Raw genomic sequence first — 20,585 nt, forward strand, 5'->3', positions numbered from 1 at the left:
TATAATATATAATAAACAAAATACATTAAAATATGGCACCATGTACCATATTATTATCAAGGCATTTTCTGTATTAATTTTTCATGGAATTTTACCATATTTTAAATTATGCATTTCATTGTGTTGTGTTTTATGGTTGAAAGAAATTACCATAACTTAACGGAAACTGTACTGGTAATTTCCTGCCAGAACACGATCTGTTTTCTACAGATATTTCTTCACAGTGAACTAAATCAATAAATAAACAAACAAACAAATAATTTGTTTAACATGAGTGCATTCCTTGTTGCATTAGTGATGTACTCTCTAAAGATGCTGAACTTACCTTGAGGAGGACAAAACAGCAGAAGAACTAAAAGATGAAGACAGTGAGGCATGATCAAGCATTTCTGTTCCGAACAGCGTCTCTCAGAGGATCTTCAGTGTCCTTCATCTGTTTCCCACTCTGTTTGTTTTGTCCCGGAAACTTCCAAAAACACTTTCTTTTCATCTCATTCTGTCCCTCGACTCTCAGAACGATCAGAAATCCATCAAAACCACGTCAAGAAGAATGAAAGTGTTTCCACACTTTTAGCAAAGATCTCAGATGGATCAGTTCTTCTGCTTTAATTTCGCATGCATATAAGGAAAAACACATTTCTATGGCAGGATGATCTCTTTCCTTCAAAATAAATGTCTTGACTGGAAGAAAACCTCTCAAACACACACATTAAATATCATTCCCTGCAGAAAAAGGACTGCCTTTCTCTTAAGACACTCAGCATCCATTCAACGCATCTGGGACCTTCGGACCCTTCCGGCAACATCCGGGTCCATTCACACAGAGCACATCAGGTCATCTGCTTTCACAGTCCTCATCAGTTTATCACGCTTTACATGACACGATGCCCCGCCCACATCTGATCCTGACATTGCAGGTCATGCTAAATGTGATGTTTTATTTCACACTCATGTTCTTCATGCGTAAGTGCATGCGTGTGTGTGCAAGATTTATGTGCATAATTACACTTCAACCAATTCCATTACATACACGACAAGATTCCACTTTCACCATACATTAATGCAATAATAAACCCACAAAAACATATCACCTGATACTGCCAAAAATACGTGGCATTACACAAACATGAAAAGGTGACTCCAGGGTGTTTTGCATTCAATATGAAGTGAAATGCATTCCAATAATTGCACTCAAACCATGTGAGATTGCTTTAAAAGGGGTTGATTCGCTTTAGAGCGTTCACATATAAATCAACATTCTTGCAAACCGCTCTCTGATCAAATATGCAGTTCGTTTGTTTCTGAAGAGCAGCAGGTACATTTTTTTTTCATAAAAGAAGTAATAGCTGTAAGTGACCCGGTCACGAACAAAATGGACCAAATGAGATCTGAGGCCAGTTTTAAGGGCAGAAACAATGTAGATAAAGAAGAAAAGACTTATGCACCTCACACACACACAGACACACTCTCTCTCTCACACACACACACACACACACACATATAATATATAATAAACAAAATACATTCAAATATGGCACCATGTACCATATTATTATCAAGGCATTTTCTGTATTGATTTTTCATGGAATTTTACCATATTTTAAAATATGCATTTCATTGTGTTGTGTTTTATGGTTGAAAGAAATGACCATAACTTAACGGAAACTGTACTGGTAATTTCCTGCCAGAACACGATCTGTTTTCTACAGATATTTCTTCACAGTGAACTAAATAAATAAATAAACAAACAAACAAATAATTTGTTTAACATGAGTGCATTCCTTGTTGCATTAGTGATGTACTCTCTAAAGATGCTGAACTTACCTTGAGGAGGACAAAACAGCAGAAGAACTAAAAGATGAAGACAGTGAGGCATGATCAAGCATTTCTGTTCCGAACAGCGTCTCTCAGAGGATCTTCAGTGTCCTTCATCTGTTTCCCACTCTGTTTGTTTTGTCCCGGAAACTTCCAAAAACACTTTCTTTTCATCTCATTCTGTCCCTCGACTCTCAGAACGATCAGAAATCCATCAAAACCACGTCAAGAAGAATGAAAGTGTTTCCACACTTTTAGCAAAGATCTCAGATGGATCAGTTCTTCTGCTTTAATTTCGCATGCATATAAGGAAAAACACATTTCTATGGCAGGATGATCTCTTTCCTTCAAAATAAATGTCTTGACTGGAAGAAAACCTCTCAAACACACACATTAAATATCATTCCCTGCAGAAAAAGGACTGCCTTTCTCTTAAGACACTCAGCATCCATTCAACGCATCTGGGACCTTCGGACCCTTCCGGCAACATCCGGGTCCATTCACAGAGAGCACATCAGGTCATCTGCTTTCACAGTCCTCATCAGTTTATCACGCTTTACATGACACGATGCCCCGCCCACATCTGATCCTGACATTGCAGGTCATGCTAAATGTGATGTTTTATTTCACACTCATGTTCTTCATGCGTAAGTGCATGCGTGTGTGTGCAAGATTTATGTGCATAATTACACTTCAACCAATTCCATTACATACACGACAAGATTCCACTTTCACCATACATTAATGCAATAATAAACCCACAAAAACATATCACCTGATACTGCCAAAAATACGTGGCATTACACAAACATGAAAAGGTGACTCCAGGGTGTTTTGCATTCAATATGAAGTGAAATGCATTCCAATAATTGCACTCAAACCATGTGAGATTGCTTTAAAAGGGGTTGATTCGCTTTAGAGCGTTCACATATAAATCAACATTCTTGCAAACCGCTCTCTGATCAAATATGCAGTTCGTTTGTTTCTGAAGAGCAGCAGGTACATTTTTTTTTCATAAAAGAAGTAATAGCTGTAAGTGACCCGGTCACGAACAAAATGGACCAAATGAGATCTGAGGCCAGTTTTAAGGGCAGAAACAATGTAGATAAAGAAGAAAAGACTTATGCACTCATCTAAAGATGGCAGACGTGGACAACCTGGTTTCTGAGAAGCACCAGAGACAATGTGATTACAAAGAAATCTGGGATCTTTTTAACTTCTTTGTGTTGTTAGTTTGGTTGTTTTCAGGCAAGACACTTCAGGCAAAACAATTGTGTTGTCATGCACAGGTCAATGTTGAGATTTTGGACTATTTTGCTTTCATAACTTGACTTAGGTTAGTGGAAAGAAAACATCCAAAATACGCTTGTTTAACTTTATCAATTTGCATCTGCATTCCAACCTCAATACATATTTTTAAACGCTATGAGTCTTTTTCGTCACTTCAGCAGCACTTATTCCTATCTATATTCTGAATGTTTTTACAGAGTTTTTTTTGTTCCTATATCATTTATATAAAATGTTATACCAAAAACATGGTGAAAATGTGTTTTTTTTTCTTGCTGTTGACAGTATTTTCTGATTTACGGAGTGATAAACAGAGATCTAAAATATTTAATGAAATGATGTTCAGATTTCTGTTCTGGAAATGTATGCAAATTAGTGCATATTTAATTCTAGAATGCCTCATTTGCATATTTATATGACAGCAAAACTTTAATACAAAACAACTCTTAATATACTGTGATTAATCAATTGGGGAAATATGGTATATGATATCTATTCACTTGTGATGTTTAACCTAAGAAAACACGACTTAGATTGGTAGTATTAATGTAGTGTGATTACTTTTTAATTAATTTTAGATTACTTTTGACCTAACTCATTTGTCACATAGAATTGAAAGGAATTATTGTGTACCATATTGATAAAAAAAAAATTATGAAATGCATTAAGACATTACAGCAGGGTTTCCCAAACTGTATAATAGCGGTAGGTTCATTTAGAAAGGAAATTTTAAAAGAAAGAAAAGAATCGGGGTGAATCGATAAATTATTAATAATTTACTGCCATTGTGTGAATAATATGCAATGATGTAATCCATAAAAAAGTAACTGTAATCTGATTTTACGCATTATAAAATGTAATGTAATCTAATTACAAGTACTTTATTTTGGAATCTGATTACATAATCCAGATCACATGTAATCAGTTACTAGCCAGCACTGCTTATAATCTCTAAATTATATCGGCAACAGATAATATAACAACCAATTAAACTAGAAAGCCTGTTGGTATGGAATGATTTGTATTGTGAAAAGCACATCTGAACGGTCTGAATCCCTTCATTAGTGATGAAAGATTTCATTAGATGAACATGAATGACAGCAGCATCTGAACTTTCTGATTTACAAAGTTTATTGGACATTTGCCCATGAGTTCATGGATCTGAGTGACTACACGACGGATATGCTACAAAATAATCAAAAGCTATATAGATATGGCATTCAGCGGTTTAAAACATGCCGGCAAGCATTTACTTTTCTTGAGAAGAAAAATAAAAGACAACAGTGCTCATCATTTGTGAAAAACAGTAGTCATGGATTTGATCCGAGACCGTGGAGTAAACGTAGGCGTGATGATAAAATGACATTAGCTAAAGCTGAAAAACAACAGTTCTGTCGATGTGAATCGCATAAGTGTCACTTACCACACATAGACAAGAAACGTAAGGCTTGTGGGATGTGTGACATGCACGGGCCGCGTAGTACCACAAACTTTCCTTCCGCTGGATTCATGTGATTTTCTACAGAAGACTATGGAAGGCCGTTTCTGCCACAAAGGTACATGTGACTTTTTATCTCACAGCTCTGAGAAGAAGAGTCTGAATTGTGAGATATAAGTTCACAATTGCGAGAAAATAATTTTTAATTTTGTGGTGGGGAAAAAAGAAAAGAAAAAAGAAAGAAACAAAACCGAATTGCAAGAAAGTCAGAATTCTGAGTTTATATCTTGCAGTTCTAATCTTTTTCTCAGAATTATGGGGGAAAACATCATATAACTTACAATTAAAAAAACTTACAATACAATCAAAAAAGAATTGTGACACAAAAAGTTGTAATTATCTTTTTTATTTTTTAATTCCATGACAGAAAAAAACATAAATGCAAGATATAAACTCTGAATTCTGACTTTCTCATACATCTGAACTTAATATATAAAAATAATAATTGCGAGATAAAACTCTGAATTGCAAGATATATCCTGAATATGAGATATGCACTCAGAATTGTGAGATATAAACAAAAAATTTTAAGAAAAAATTGCGGGACAAACTCAAAATTACGAGATATAAACTCAGAATTATGAGATATAAACAAATAATTATGAGATATAAAATCAGAATTGCAGGACAAACTCAAAATTACGAGATATAAAATTTGAATTATGAGATGTAAACAAAGAATTACGAGATATAAAATCAGAATTATGAGATATAAACAAATAATTATGAGATATAAACTCAAACTCAGAAGTATGAGATATAAACTAAGAATTGTGGGACAAACTAAAAATTATGAGATATAAACAGAATTATGAGATATAAACAGAATTATGAGATATAAACAGAATTAAGAGACATAAACAGAATTAAGAGACATAAACAGAATTAAGAGATATAAACAGAATTATGAGAAAACTCAGAATTGTGAGACAAACTAAAAATTACCAGATGTAAACTCAGAATTATGAGCTATAAACTCAAACTCATAATTATGAGATATAAAATCAGAATTGCAAGTAAAAAGGTCAGAATTGTGAAATAAAAAGTCACAAATACCTTTCTTATTTTTTTTTTTCGTGGCGGAAACGAACTTTCATAGATGGCGAATAATGCGGTCAACCTGGTTTCTGAGAAGCACCAAGCTAAGATTTCTTCCTCAAATCTGCGTTTAACATTCAAAAAGCAAAACATTTGGTCTGTGATGATCATATTGAGTACATTTTGGGAGTAAAAGCAAGACTAGCAACTTTCTTGTTAAAAAGACCATGACTTTTCAAGTGAATGCTAGTTAGTGCTGGTCGTTCTGGTGAGGCTAATTGACCGAGTAAGTCTTGCTGGTTAAACTAATTTAAAATACTAGTGGTGCAGAGCCACTAATACCACAAACCCGTCTGACAGATTCTTGTGCCACAGAAGCTGGTTGTGTTCGTCTGTTTGTGTAGATCTACAAAGTACGTGAAAGTTGTGAGTCTGTACAATGAAAACAAAACGACAGCATTTAGAAATACATTCACAAGCATTTCAGAACCAAACATTTACACACAACAGGAACAAAGCGGACAGCGTTATAAAAGATGCCAAGGGCAATTTAGCAAAATACAGTAGATTCTTTGGAAAACAAAGTGAAATCAAGCAAGGCAGCTGTGACGATATTCAACTCAAAACACAGATTCACTGGGACTGAATGTGCAGAACTCAACCGTCCCTTACAAACAAGTACTGTGGTGTTACCGTAGTACAGTGACGGCAGAGAATACCATATTCATGTAGCATGGTATTTACATGGTAAGCGAGGTACTTCAGAACTGCCACATGACCCAACTGAACCAATGACTTACATCTATCTATATGTCTCTGTTAGGCTAAATGATGTTCAGTGGTCATTTACCACAGTATTCTGACTGTACATTATGTAATTATTGTATGCTATATGAATCCAGGACGTAATTCTGCTGCTTTTGCTGAATTCTGCATTCAAATCGGGAAGACCGGGGCTAGTTGTCACATGGCAAAAAGGGTTTGAGTCAAAAGTGCAAATACACTTGTTGGTTTTTCACTGTGTTTTTATTTAATATAGTATTACATATTTCAAACAAAGGTATTTTAATAACAAATCACTATCAGCAGGAGGCTCCCCTTTTAATTATACCATATATTGTGACAACATGCCCCACTATACTTTACACTGTAAAAAAAGTATAAAAAATTATTTTTCTACTTCAGAATTTCACATTTAAGTCCATTTTAATGTAATTATTTGTGAAACATACTAGCAATTTCTGAGTTAAAATGGTTACATTTCAAAGCTCAATTTTTCAGCAAATGCATGACCTGATAAAATGTAAACATTGCATGCAATGCAAGTCTCTTTGGATAAAAGCATTTTCCAAATGCATGAACGTAAATTAACTATTTTTCCTGAGCAATAGCGTTTTGTAATCAAGACTTTCAGGATTTTGTCTGTAAAGAAATCAACCCACCATAAAACATATTCACTGTGTGACAACTAGCCCCAGTCTCCCCCATCTGTCCAGCCCAAGCAGCAGACGAACAGCATTAAAGGGAGCGTTAGAGAAAGACTGGCGACTGATACGGAAGACGGATGATGTAAACGAACTGTCCTCTTTGGAGAAGTGCAGTCTGCCTGTGTGAAGTGCTGTAGAACAGATAAAGATGATTTCTACGGGAAACGTACGTTAAATCCGGTCAGCCGTCCGGTCTCGATACAGACATTTTTGTTCAGTATGGTTTCAACCAATAAAACAAACAATAAAAGGCAACAGAACATCAATTACATCAGAACAAGGCAAAACGACACGGTGCATTTCTCATGTGCTCTCAGAAAAGGAGTGCATTCAAAAGAGTAGTTCTTCTTGTTTCATGAGTGAGATTCAACTAAGTAACAGAAGAGGAAACTAAACGGTTAGTTCATGTTTAACTTCATACTACATCTGGCCCTCATGTTTTCTGATGTATTAGAAAATGAGATGATTTTATATGTATGCTGAATGATTGTGAAGCAGAATATTAAACGGATACTTTTGTTGTTACAGAAATAGTTTTAGAAATTGCTTTGGAAGGTTTAGAATCTTTAAGAAATGTATTTCAAGAAGCCGTTAATTTGCAGTATGAAATTAACTTCAAATATCCATTCTTTCTAAATATTCCTAATTTACTGACACGCAAATGATTAATCCAGGGAGTATTAAAAAACTATAAACTTGAGAGAAAGTGATATTTTATATTTCATATGTGCACTTGACGTGAATTTCCTAACTGTGGTAGTTAATTAAGGGAATACTGTGATCAACATTAATGGTTTAGAGACGTTTTAAAACTCGTCGTGAAGTACATTCACAAGCGAACATGGACGACATGGTACTACAGAGACATGATTTAAAAGGATAGTTCACCCTAAAATCTCAATTCTCTCATTATTTACTCGCCCTCATGTCATTTATCAGCAAATAACGACTTACATTTCACTGATTTCATAACTTCAGAAGACTTGCAATATGGTGCTAAGTCAAATAAACAATCTTTTTATAAACTAGACTTCCTGAAGCAATGCTAAGGTTATGGTTCGAATAATCGAATCCCAGGGAAAGCAAGAACTTATACAACATGTGCTTGAATGTAGGGCTGCACAATGAATTGTATTTTAATCGCGATCACGATTTCTGCTTATCCTGATTTATTTGTGATATTTCTCTGCTGGTTATTTATCCAGAAAACATTGTATTTTAATTTGGCATTTGTGCTTTCTTGCATTGGTAACTAGCCTCCACAAACATTCAAGGTCACGGTTTATTTGATCTTTCTGTTTTTTTTCTTCTCTTTTGCTGTGACTAAATCTAATATATATATATATATATGGGTTTGCTCGCAGATTTAGTCACAACCTATTTTAAATATATGCCAAATATATGTTGTAAACAGTGAAGCTCAATGAAATATATTTTTGAAATTGAAAATTATTTTTATTTTCACCCTTAATTTACCAAAATATATTTAATGGGAAAGAAAATACATATCCACTCTCACAGTAGCCTACATTTAGGGTTTATTCATTATTTAATTTTATTCAAACGTTATACGTTCACATGTATTATGGACAACAAATAAAGTTTTTCGTCAAAAGTTACATATGTGAATGGATTTTCTTGGATTGAAATATATGGAGGGCAAATATGTATTTTTAAATGCTTTAAAAAAATTAAAAAAATAATAATATATATATATACATTTACATATTTAAATATTTTCAAGAATATATACAAAAAAGCCCAAAAATATATTGGTAGAACATATATTTACATAAATATATTTTGAAATATATTTATATTTTTTGGTCATTTTTTGTATATTTGAAAAAAAAAAATATATATATGGAAACCATGCGATTTTATGATCTCTTGCTTTGTGAGAGCGCAATAATTCTGATGAAATGTAAAAAAGAAAAAAAAACTAAAATGACAATCATTATTAATAATTATTAATGATTATATTTTTTGAGCAAAATAATCGTGATTAACCGTTTAAGCTTTATTGTGCAGCCCTAGTGTCGCTTTGGATAAAAGCATCTGCCAAATGCATAAATGTACCCTATTTATATGATTTTTTTATGGTGCTTTTGTGTACTTTTGGTCCTTTTTGGAGCTTGACAGATGCCAAAACTGTTCTTGTTTGAAAAATATTTCTCGAAATATCTTTTTTCTATGTTGCACGAAAGAAAGTAAGTCATACCGTCTGGTGTGACATGAGCGTGAGTAAATAACGACAGGATGCTGGCGATATTCTTGAGTGAACGATCGCTTTAACTAGCTGACGATGTGAAATCCATGAGACGATCTTAAAGACGCAAACGCACCACATATGAAATACTAAAGTCTCTCCCAGCGTCTCTCACGTTAAAATCCATCCTTCTCCAGACACGAGCTGATGGATAAGCAAGTGCTCGGCTCCCGGAAGCCACTGCATTGCATCTTCACTGCGTCTCGCCGTTTCCGCGGTTTCTTCCGCCCGAGGAGCCGAAGAGAAACGCTGCTTTTTAAAACACGCAAATGCAGTCTCCAGAATCTGGTCGAATCCTGGCTTTGCGAGGTTTACTTCGGGCCGGACCATCCTCTGTCTGCGTAGGCGCCGTCTCCGGTGGCGGAGTGTGGCGACGGGGCGCACAGATCGGAGTCCGTGTCCGACTCGCCCTCGGCGATGTACGGCCTGACTTTAGTGCAGCGCGACACGCCGCTGAAGTAGGGGTTGTTGAGGAAGTCCAGGTTCTCTTTGGACTGCGAGATGCTGAAGCCACTGAAGGAGCGCTCCAGTTCCTCGTGGTCCACCGAGGGGATGGATATGGACGTGTCGCTCTCGGCTCCGGCCTGCTGCTGGGAAAGAGCCAGCGGGTGTCCACCTTCGCCTCGTGACGTGTGATGCTGTCCCGCCCCGCGAGAGCCTCCGTTGTGGCCGGCGGACGAGCGCTCGTGGGCCGGAGGCGGCGGGATGCGCACTAGCGACGGGTCAGCCGTGGGTGACGTTCCTTGCGTGGGTTCGGGGCGGCTGTGAAGGTGCCAGGACGTGGAGGGCGGGCAGTGGTGGTTGACGCAGGTCGACGGCGGCGGGTCGAAGTTCTTCTGGCCTGCTGAGCTGTTGGAGCGGATGATTTTGGTGATGGAGCCGCTCTTCTCCATGTGCTCCACCGGACTGTGGTACGGCGGCGCCGGATCCGGCTCCGGCTCCGGCTCCGGCTCCTTAGAGGCGAAGTATGCATCCGTCTCAGACTGCGGGATGCCCATGCGCTGGATGTAGATGTTGACTAGGAAATCCAGCTTCCTCTCCATTGACATCACCTAAAAAAAGAGGATTATAAAGTGGAGAGTTCCGGTGCTTGACTCTGATTGGCTGAGCCGCGTTCGAAGCTGTTCTAAATGACGCTACAAAGTAACACACACCTTTGTTTAGGTTTGTGTGTTGCTCGGCAACCACTTTGTAGCAACCACAACTGTTTCTGAGGCGCTACATTGTTTGGTGGAAGAATACTGTGTTTATTAATATCATTAACACTTTATTTGCTCCGTTTTATTTTGTGAAACCTTACTACGTATATGGAATAACCGTTTTATAACAGCAGTAAGCCCCTTAGCTGTTATAAATTCACTGTAAACCACGGCTTCTTGGGGCTTACTGCTTTAAGATCTCATTAAAACAAAATTAACAAAAATTAGTCTTTGAACTTATGTACTACTCATGGATGAATAAAACATTTAGCAGCATTTTTTGGGGGATAAAAATAATGCTGACTCAACTGATAATTGATTGAATCAGGAGAATATGCTAATTTTGTCCAAAGAAATCCTCGCTAGAATCATTATTTGTTTAGTTTTTTCATATGTAGTATTCTTATTAATATTAAATAAAATTTTAAATTAATATTACATTTATTTTAGGATAAAGAAAGTATAGCAGCCTGGTGAATTTCCCAAAGAATATCCAAATATAAATAGTTCAATTGGAAGCTAATTTCTATCCATAAAATAAACATTTTAAACACGATAAAAACATTATTCAACATATAACAAGCATTTTACTGTATCTAAAAAAATAATTAAATACATAAACATTTTAGTTATGTATAAATCTCATTACTAATATGTTTTTTGATGAAGAAAAAATTTAATTTGTTCAGAGTTTATTTATTTTAAGAATGTATTTATTAAGAAACAAGAATAAACATATATCGTTATTCTTATATAATCATATATAATAATGATCATATAATTACCTTCATCTATAAACTTATATTAGAAACTACCACTTAATATGTAATCCTCTCTAATAATAATCTGTTAAATAAATATGCACATAAACAAACAAATAAATAAACAAAAAGTTATAGTAGATGAGCTTTCTGCAAGCGATAATCAGTAAATATAGAGGTTTACTGAAAGCAGGGCTGAGCATAATTAATGAACAGACAGACAGGCATCAGTGGACGTGATTTATTTCATCCCGTAGCGATGTGACTGACCTGTTTCTCCACTTTCCCAAGCCGTCCCATCATGCTGGGGTCTTCTGGCAGCTCTGCATCCGTGGCTCCTTTCGGACGATCCTTGTCTGTGACTGAAGGACCCCGACCAACAATCTGATCCACTCTAACAATCAATTAGAGACATGAAACATCTAGAATAAAAACTTCACAACTCAGAGTCAAACTGTAAGTGTTTTCTGCAACAACAACAAAAAAAAATGTTTTAGGAGAAAATATTTCAACCAGTAATTCATTATAAATTAAACATGGAACAAAACACAGAAACAGAAATACACCTGCTTATATTTACCAGAATTTGTAAATAATAAATCATATATTTATATAAATATTTAGTATAATACCTTTAGTATAAATTATATTAAATATGTGAAAAAAATATTTAAATAAATGTAAATAATTGTATTTTATTATGATATATTATAAACTTCAGACATATATACAGTGGGGAAAAAAAGTATTTAGTCAGCCACCAATTGTGCAAGTTCTCCCACTTAAACACATCAAAAATATATATTTCTCTTACGTGTTCATTTATCACATTTTTTGTTATAATTGATTTAAACATAATAAATATATATTTATAAATATATAAATCATAATAAATATAAATTGTTATATGACATATAATACATACATAATTTATATTTATCAATTCTTTTGTTATAATTGATTTAAAATAATGAATATATATTTATAAATATATAAATCATAATAAATATAAATTGTTATATGACATATAATACATACATAATTTATATTTATCAATTCTTTTGTTATAATTGATTTAAAATAATGAATATATATTTATAAATATATAAATAATAATAAATATCAATTATTATAGGACATATAATACATACAAAATTGTTAATCACATTATTTATCCGAACTGTTATAATAACAACAACATTCATATCAAAGATGTACAAATTCTTAACTTTAAGAAGTAATAAAACATGTATTCTATCGTAAAGCACAAAGTAATGTAAATCAACCAATGCATGCAGAGGGAGGGATATGATAATGAGGGGGCGTGTCCACACGCAGACAGACAGAGATGATTGGACAGAAAGAGTCAGGCCCTCCAGACGGACGTTTTCTGTTGATATTTGCCACTTTTGAACAATGTGTCGAAGTGAAATCACATCTTTAGTTGCATATTGCAGTATTAGCCGCACATTTGACACATTATCCAAAGCTGATGGACTACGCTAGCAGGGGTGCGTCTGATCTAAATACGGCATCGGATGTGTTGTTTGGCTGCTTTAAAAAAAAAAAAGAAGATCGGTGGGAATCAAGCATGAAGAAAACATACTGTGCATCATGTGGCATGCCTGAAAAATGCATGCATACGCAAAAACAGCGACGCTAAATGAAAAAAATGCATCTCCATTTGCTGCCGCAACTCTTCATTTCCACACAGCGCGGTGCAGGCAAACTAGCTTAACCAGTTTTAGTTCAGATACATGACTAGTAACTCACCGAAATGTGATATTCGGTTCCCCTCGACTAAACGTCTCTACAAAACGCTTCGGTCACAGCAAAGCAAGGTCATGGAGTGAATTAGAAAGAAGCCGCCCGGGGCGTTCAGGCTCGATGCAATAATAGACTCGTTTGTTTAGGTAGCTCAGTTTCTACTAGCCATGTAGTCTGAAGCAGAAGCAGGTTTCTTGGTTGGTCTCTGGAGCGAGAGAGATCTAACGCAGGCCCGGGATCCTAACCTAGAAGACAACTGGGGCGACTCTGTGGTTCCTTTGGTTGAGCACTTCTTTTGGCGAGGGGTGCCGGGACCCGGAGGACCCAATATCATATCTAACCTGGCAAAGCAAATAGAGTAGAGGACAGCAGAATGCAGAGAGACGTGACACGAGCGGCGCAAACCCAAACCAACAACAACAACAAACCCTCCAAATATATTCCAGATATACTTCATGGAGTTCATCACCGTGAAAAGCTCTCGCACTTGCTGTCAGCGATCATCGTGTGATGAAAGTATGCCAGTAATGTGTGCTTATTTATAAGCAGGAATATATTTACATGTCAAATCATAACCACATTTATTAATTCATACATACAGGAGGACTGGCCTAAAACAAGACGGATGTAACTGTGTTGGATTACTTTAATAGGTAGGCAGCAGTTTTCAATGATGATGATTTCGGTTTCATGGCTTTAAAAATCTATTTTCAATCAAACTTTCATTTAATGACAAGTTCAATCAAAATGTATATGAATAAACAATAAAATATAAACTATATAAATTATAAATATAAACACATTTTAAACAATGATAATGTTGATTTCATATGGCATCGAGAAACGTTATTAGTGTCCGGCGAAGTTACAATAAAAAAGTTTAAATAAATAATTAAATATATCATAAAAATTTATTTTTTTGATCTTATCAAACAGAATAACATATTTTTATTTAATATTTGTTTTGCTGTTTTAATGTCAAAATTAAATATGATAGATTTTATCGTATATTTTATTATTTATAATTCTATATATATTTTACAAAACGTAAATTTTTAAATATTGTATCTAATAAAATATAATAACATTTTTCATAACATCTTTAGAGTACAAATCTTTATAAACATATTTTTACATAAATATTTTAACAAATACGAATTTCAGAATCATGAATATCACGTTTTCTCTGATTTCATTTGTATAAAATATAAAATATTTTCCTTAGGTGTGCAAATCTTAAATATATTTTCACATTTATGTTTCAAATTTATATTAAGTAAATTTTTTGTTTGTTTGTTTTACAAACACCACACACCATTTCAGCACGTCTGAATCATTTTCTTTGGGTTTTATGATTTACTTGCCTTTTTTTTTTTGTATTTGTGAAATTTACCAGCGGTTTCTGAGTGAACATTGTTTTAGTTTTTCCAGAGTATGAATGGCCTTTTACATGACTTCTGAAGAAATTAATAGATCTGTCAATAATAAATAAGTGTCACATCATTATTGACCCACACATGCTGCTAAAATATCACGATATTGTATCTCAATGAATGAAAATGTAGACAATGTTTCTCAATGAAGGCATTTGAACACACAAAACAGCACATTATGTCACTGAAGACAGCAGTTTTTGGGTATCGTAGACATACATGTGAGGACAGTTCTGATTCGGACAGATATGAACATCAAACCAGTGAGAGACCTTTAAGAAACTGAGCCATGCACAGCACAGCACAGCGCAGCGCACCGACAGCACAGCACAGCACAGCACAGCACAGCACACAACACACAACACACAACACACAGCGCAGCGCAGCGCAGCGCACAGCACAACACAACACAACGCACAGCACAGCACAGCACAGCACAGCACAGCACAGCACAGCACAACACAACACAACACAACACAACGCACAGCACAACACAACGCACAGCACAGCACAACACAACACAACACAACACAACGCACAGCACAGCACAGCACAGCACAGCACACAACACAACACAACACAACACAACACACAGCACAGCACAACACAGCACAACACAACACAACACAACACAACACTGTCTAGTGTGTATGAGTCAAGCGTCACTGTCATGTCCGATGGTGTGAGGAGAGAAAGAGAAGCAGCTGTATCTCTTGCCTGGACTGCAGATTTTTAATGCGCGCCAACATGTCCAGATGTCCGGCCGAATACTGCTCGATCACGTCCATCACATCATACGGCCGCAGACTCTCTTTAAACTTTCGCTTGGACACCATGAACCTCATGATGCTGCAGGGACAAACAAGCACACACATTATCACGCTTAACACTTTACACAAAAACAAAGGCTGAGAAGCTGTCGAGAACATGGCCAGGTCATATTTCACCCCAACAATATAAAGAAAGAAACAAGAACATATGTCTTGATTACTTACTTCTAAACTAAAACCATGACAAATATGACTCGAAAATAAATAAATAAAACAGAAATAAAATAAAATAAAATATATAAAACAAATCATTTTCAAACTCAAAATCAAACTTTATTTTGGTTAGTTTGTTACTTGAAATAAAACCAAATATTTTTTTTTGCTCGAATCTAGTTGCCAAGGCAACGTTTCTCATTTTCATTTAGTTTATGTACTCAAATAAAAACTGAAATGAAAATGAATAAAAACTATATAGTTATATTAAACCATATTTAAATAAATCAAAAACTAATAAAAATGACAAAAGCACACAACAAAATGACTACAAATTTAAAAGAAAACAGAAATGATAAAAACTAATTTAATTGAACTATTTACTTTTTTTCAATTTAATTTTACTAATTTAACTAAATCCCATTTTCATTTGAATTAAAATTTTAGTCATTTTGTTGTGGTCTGTTTTTTTCAATTGCTTTTTAAGTCTATCTAGTTTTTATCCAGTTTTATTTCAGTTTCAGTTTGAGATATTTTAGCTCATCGAGCTCAATTAAATAAAAATGAGAAATAAATAAAAAAATAAAATAAATGAAAATAAAATAAGTTAAAATAATATTATTTTTATTATTTGATTTTATTTAAATAAAGAAAATCTTATTTTATGGTTAACTACAATAACCCTGGACCAAAAGGATTTTTACTTTTCATTACTTGCAGTAAAATATGAATATATGCTTTTGTGAGATTAACTCAATAACTGAGTCCCAGACACTGATCTATATATACTTTCAGGCTTGATACTGACCAAAATATCTCATGCATAAGAGTCGCTGGCGTGATCTGAGCAATGAAAGTGTGAATGTAACAAAGGATTCAAAAGACTGAATGTAACACGTTTTGTAACTTACATTCAGGAAAGACTGAGTTTATGAGGTAATATTATGTGATGCAGACTGCTGTAGTTTTATCAATAATATTACACGTCTGATGGATGCTGCCTGTCTCATCTTTGCTTACCACACGGCCCTGATGGTAACTTTTAGTCCCGGCGTTAAATCCTGAGGGACAAACTCACAATGGCAGCTCTTATTGTCATCAACAATGTCTTCTCCGGGAAGGCTGGCTTCTAAAAAACACAACACGGACAGCAGGACTCTGGAGTTAGTGCACAAACCCCCTAAACCCTCCATTCAGCTCAAACCCTAAACTTAGCAGAGCCGCAGCCGTTAACTCGGTTAACTAGCTCAGTCCCACCCCAGACCGGTCAGTGCAATGCCATCTTTATAAAGCTACGAGACGGGCATCATGGGAGAAGTCCAAGACAACTGTGGCCCAAAAAACAATAAAGCCATACAGTGACCCAAAACACATTCGGACACTTAAAGGGGTCATATGATGCGATTTCAAGTTTTGCTTTCTCTGTGGCGTGTTACAAGCTGATCGTGCATAGATAAGATCCCTGAAGTTGCAAAGACTAAAGTCTCAAAACCAAAGAGAGGGGGCGGGGTCACATCACAAACACATACCAGCTTCATCACTGTGTCTGTCACGCGACTCTGTTCCCCTTTACATTTCTCTCTTCGCTCTGTCTTTACATTTATTTTGAAAGATGAAGCTGGCGATTATGGTAAGGGGAGTTACATTTCCGACGAGTGCTTGCGGTGTTCGGCCAATCACAATGCACTGGGTCAGCTGGCCAATCAGAGCAGACTGCGCTTGTCGGAAGGAGGGACTTTGTAGAAAACGAAGCTTTTGAGAGAGGCGGGGCATAGAGGACCTACAATAATGTACAGTATTTGAAAAATAATGTGTTTTTTGAACATTAAAGCATGTCAACATATTCTGTTACACAAAATAATGATCTTTAAAAAAGCATCATATGACCCCTTTAAACAGTTAAACTGAATGAACGTCACTGCATCACATAATAATATATCAAATCAAGTGCTATTTAAATTAAAGATGTTAAATAATGACACTGAAAAACTGCTAGCAAATTTCACTAATGCTAGTTGATTTAAAGTGACTGATAGATAGATAGATAAAGCAGCGGTTCTTTGCTGGATTTATGTTGAACACCCAACACAATGCCAAATCTGTAACCAGCATTTAATGCAATACAGGTCATATTTTCTTTAACATAACAGACCTGCAAACCATTTTTTGGGTCACGTCTCACACCGGTTGAGAACCACTTATTTAGAGTCATTATCACTTAAAGGTAATAATGTGGTAAATAATGTTCAGTTTCTTGCACAGACCGTTTGTTTCACTTCATAAGGCTTCATATTCATTTTATGTTCCTTGATATGTTTTTCTTTCATTCTCAAAACTGGTAGCCGCTCTCATTTTATGAATCACCAAGGAGAACAGTTTACTGTTCTGCTGAAGAAAAAAGTCACCTACATCTTGGACGGCCTGAGGGTGAGTAAATTAACAGCAAATGTTAATTTTTTTGGGTGAACTATCTTTTTAAATAACACTAACCTGCCCAGTTTCTTATATTCATGCAAAATGCTGATTGCATCTGTCATTTTGGGTCACAGTGTCTTTCTCCTGTGTTCCCATAAGCTAGCACAGACCATCTGGCACAGGACAGGTGCGTACAAATAAATCTACCTGTGCTTATTATGCCAAATAAACCACAGAGCCTTAAAACAACTGTCTGGCTCCAAACCCTCGAGTGAATAATGACGTCTGAAACCAGTTTAATGAAGTTGACTAGTTGTTCCAGAGCTCTGTGGTCTTCATTGCATTGATGTTTCCTCAAGACTAACTAGTTTTCCTCACATGCAGGTAAAAGAGTGCTAGTTTGCAGCCGTCAACTAGCACTAGTTCTAGGGTTGGTAAAAACGAGCTCCTGTGTGATAATCTCTTACTGATTAACCCTTCAATTGCTGTGATACATTCAGAATTTCCTGAAACAAGATTTACATTTACATTTAGTTCTAAAGCCAGATTTCGTTGTGCAGTTATCCAACGCTTCAGTGCTTCAAATAAATGATTCACCTTCAGAGAAATGACACTCACTCTTTCTTGCATGATGTGAAATGTTCAGATACAAATACTCAAAGAGTGTCAGTTTTTAAATACAATGAAATGACATTCAAGTGAAGGTGCAAATTGAATTCTGCAGACTAACAAGACATCAGCTGGACATTCGTGCAATCACAAGGATGACTCTTACTATGATTGCCTTTATATATGCTAACCATCTGACATCTTGATAGCAATTTATAGATGATGCAAGATATTTCATGAACTTAACAACATCATTACTGAAACAGAAGTAAAGCATGACTACACTCTTAAAAATAAAGGTGCTTCAAAAGGTTCTTCACAGCGATGCCATAGAATAACCATTTTTGGTTCCACAAAGAACTGTTCAGTCATCTCTTTCTTACCTTTTTGTAATCTGAAGAACCTTTTTTCACCACAAAGAACCTTTTGTGAAACAGAAAGGTTCTTCAGATGTTAAAGGTTCTTTATGGAACCATTTAGACAAAAAGGTTCTTCTATGGCATCGTGAAGCACCTTTATTTTTAAGAGTGTAGTTGAAATTGCTAGATGTTAAGGGGGAACAATCATTAATATGCTGTTACTATTAAAGAAACTCATCACTCATAAAAGAACACTGATGAAAAAAATCTTTAAAAATACACAACATGAAATATAGAAGGTTTAGTTGCATCATAAAATATCTCATGCAGATCAGGGTAAAAAACAAGTGCAATATGAAATGTAGTGTTTCTGCAATGTACCATGACTTTGATTGGATTTTAATATAATTTGACTTCAGTTTTGTTGTTTTAAATCTGTTACTATATATATATATATTCACATTTTAGGACAATGACTATATTTCACAGTCTATGGGACTTTAGTAACAGGATTAGACTGATAACTACACATTGACCAATTAGCAGCGCCTTGTAAACGAAATGTAACTAACTAAAAAATATTTTGTTTTAGAGCATAATACATTTTGACATTGCAATAAAAAAGCAAAGCATTTGAAAGCAATAAATAAAAAAAAGTTTTCAAAGGTATCTTACACATGCAAGCATTTTAACAGAAAAACTGAACTTTTGAACTTTTCATTGTTCAAAAAAAGCACAATGGAAAATCCAGCATTTAAAGCAGGTAAGACTTTACAGACTGGCATATGCTCAGACTGCTGTGATGTGCTCAGTATAGAAGTGGCAATGAACTGGATCCAAACTAATCAAATTTTAATCAATTTCTTGAGTTGTGGAGTTATGAAGCTTCCAAGTTGTAGTGCCCTCTAGGCGTAATTTCATGAAATTTGGTGCATCTCCTCAGATTGTCCTGGTGTCCTTGTGCACCAAAATTTGTTAAGTTTGCACATTGCATTCACAAGATACAGGATTATTAGTCAATATGGACTACACCTGAACATTTTATTGACTTGTGTCTGCTGAACAATCAGATTATTTAAAATTGTATAACTTTTTTGTAAGAAAATGTAATGTCAATCAGAACAAATACCTAGATAGAGTTGGAAAAAGTGTGTTTTTCAGGAAATTCAAAATAGTGGAAGTTTTTCCAATAGAAAATGCAATGTGACCCCATATGGCTTCTTGAGTTATAAACATTTGCTTACAGCATCACCTAGTGGCTGAGATACACTTAATTTGGTACACTGCCTCTTTAAGACACATATGTCTAAATTTCAATATGATCAGATGATCACATTTGAGATAACTGGCTGACGAACTTTGGTTGACTCCTGGTGGCCATTTAATGAGAGCTGAATCCTTAAATAGAGATAAATTTGACCCTCACAACTAATAAAAAGACTTCCAACAACAATATTATTCATGATCTGGATACTTTAAAACAGCACCACAAGTTCTCATTTGAGTCTCTCTTTCAATTCATCCCAGCAGTCCTGAGAGACATGCAGTCATTTAAGAATGGAAAATCTTACATACTGTAGCTTTAAATGAGTGAAATAAATTAATTAATACATTTAGCATGCTTTATCAAAAGAGCTTTAGTCAAGAGACTCTTGAGCTTTACTT

General features: G+C 35.2%; 1 protein-coding gene across 1 annotated transcript in view; it reads right to left on the reverse strand.

The window, feature by feature from the left end:
• Positions 1-9,275: 9,275 nt before the first annotated feature.
• kcnq2b (potassium voltage-gated channel, KQT-like subfamily, member 2b) overlaps positions 9,276-20,585 on the reverse strand; it is a 50,240-nt gene continuing 38,930 nt past the window's right edge. The window contains exons 13-16 of the mRNA XM_016251876.1: positions 16,558-16,666; positions 15,272-15,403; positions 11,625-11,748; positions 9,276-10,446 (exon numbers count right to left, since the gene is read on the reverse strand). Of these exons, the coding sequence (XP_016107362.1) occupies positions 9,706-10,446; positions 11,625-11,748; positions 15,272-15,403; positions 16,558-16,666 (1,106 nt within the window). The 3' untranslated portion in view covers positions 9,276-9,705. The remainder of the gene's footprint in view (positions 10,447-11,624; positions 11,749-15,271; positions 15,404-16,557; positions 16,667-20,585) is intronic.

Source organism: Sinocyclocheilus grahami, unplaced genomic scaffold (genome assembly GCF_001515645.1).
Source record: "Sinocyclocheilus grahami isolate Dianchi unplaced genomic scaffold, SAMN03320097.WGS_v1.1 scaffold1073.1, whole genome shotgun sequence".
Lineage (NCBI taxonomy): Eukaryota > Metazoa > Chordata > Actinopteri > Cypriniformes > Cyprinidae > Sinocyclocheilus > Sinocyclocheilus grahami.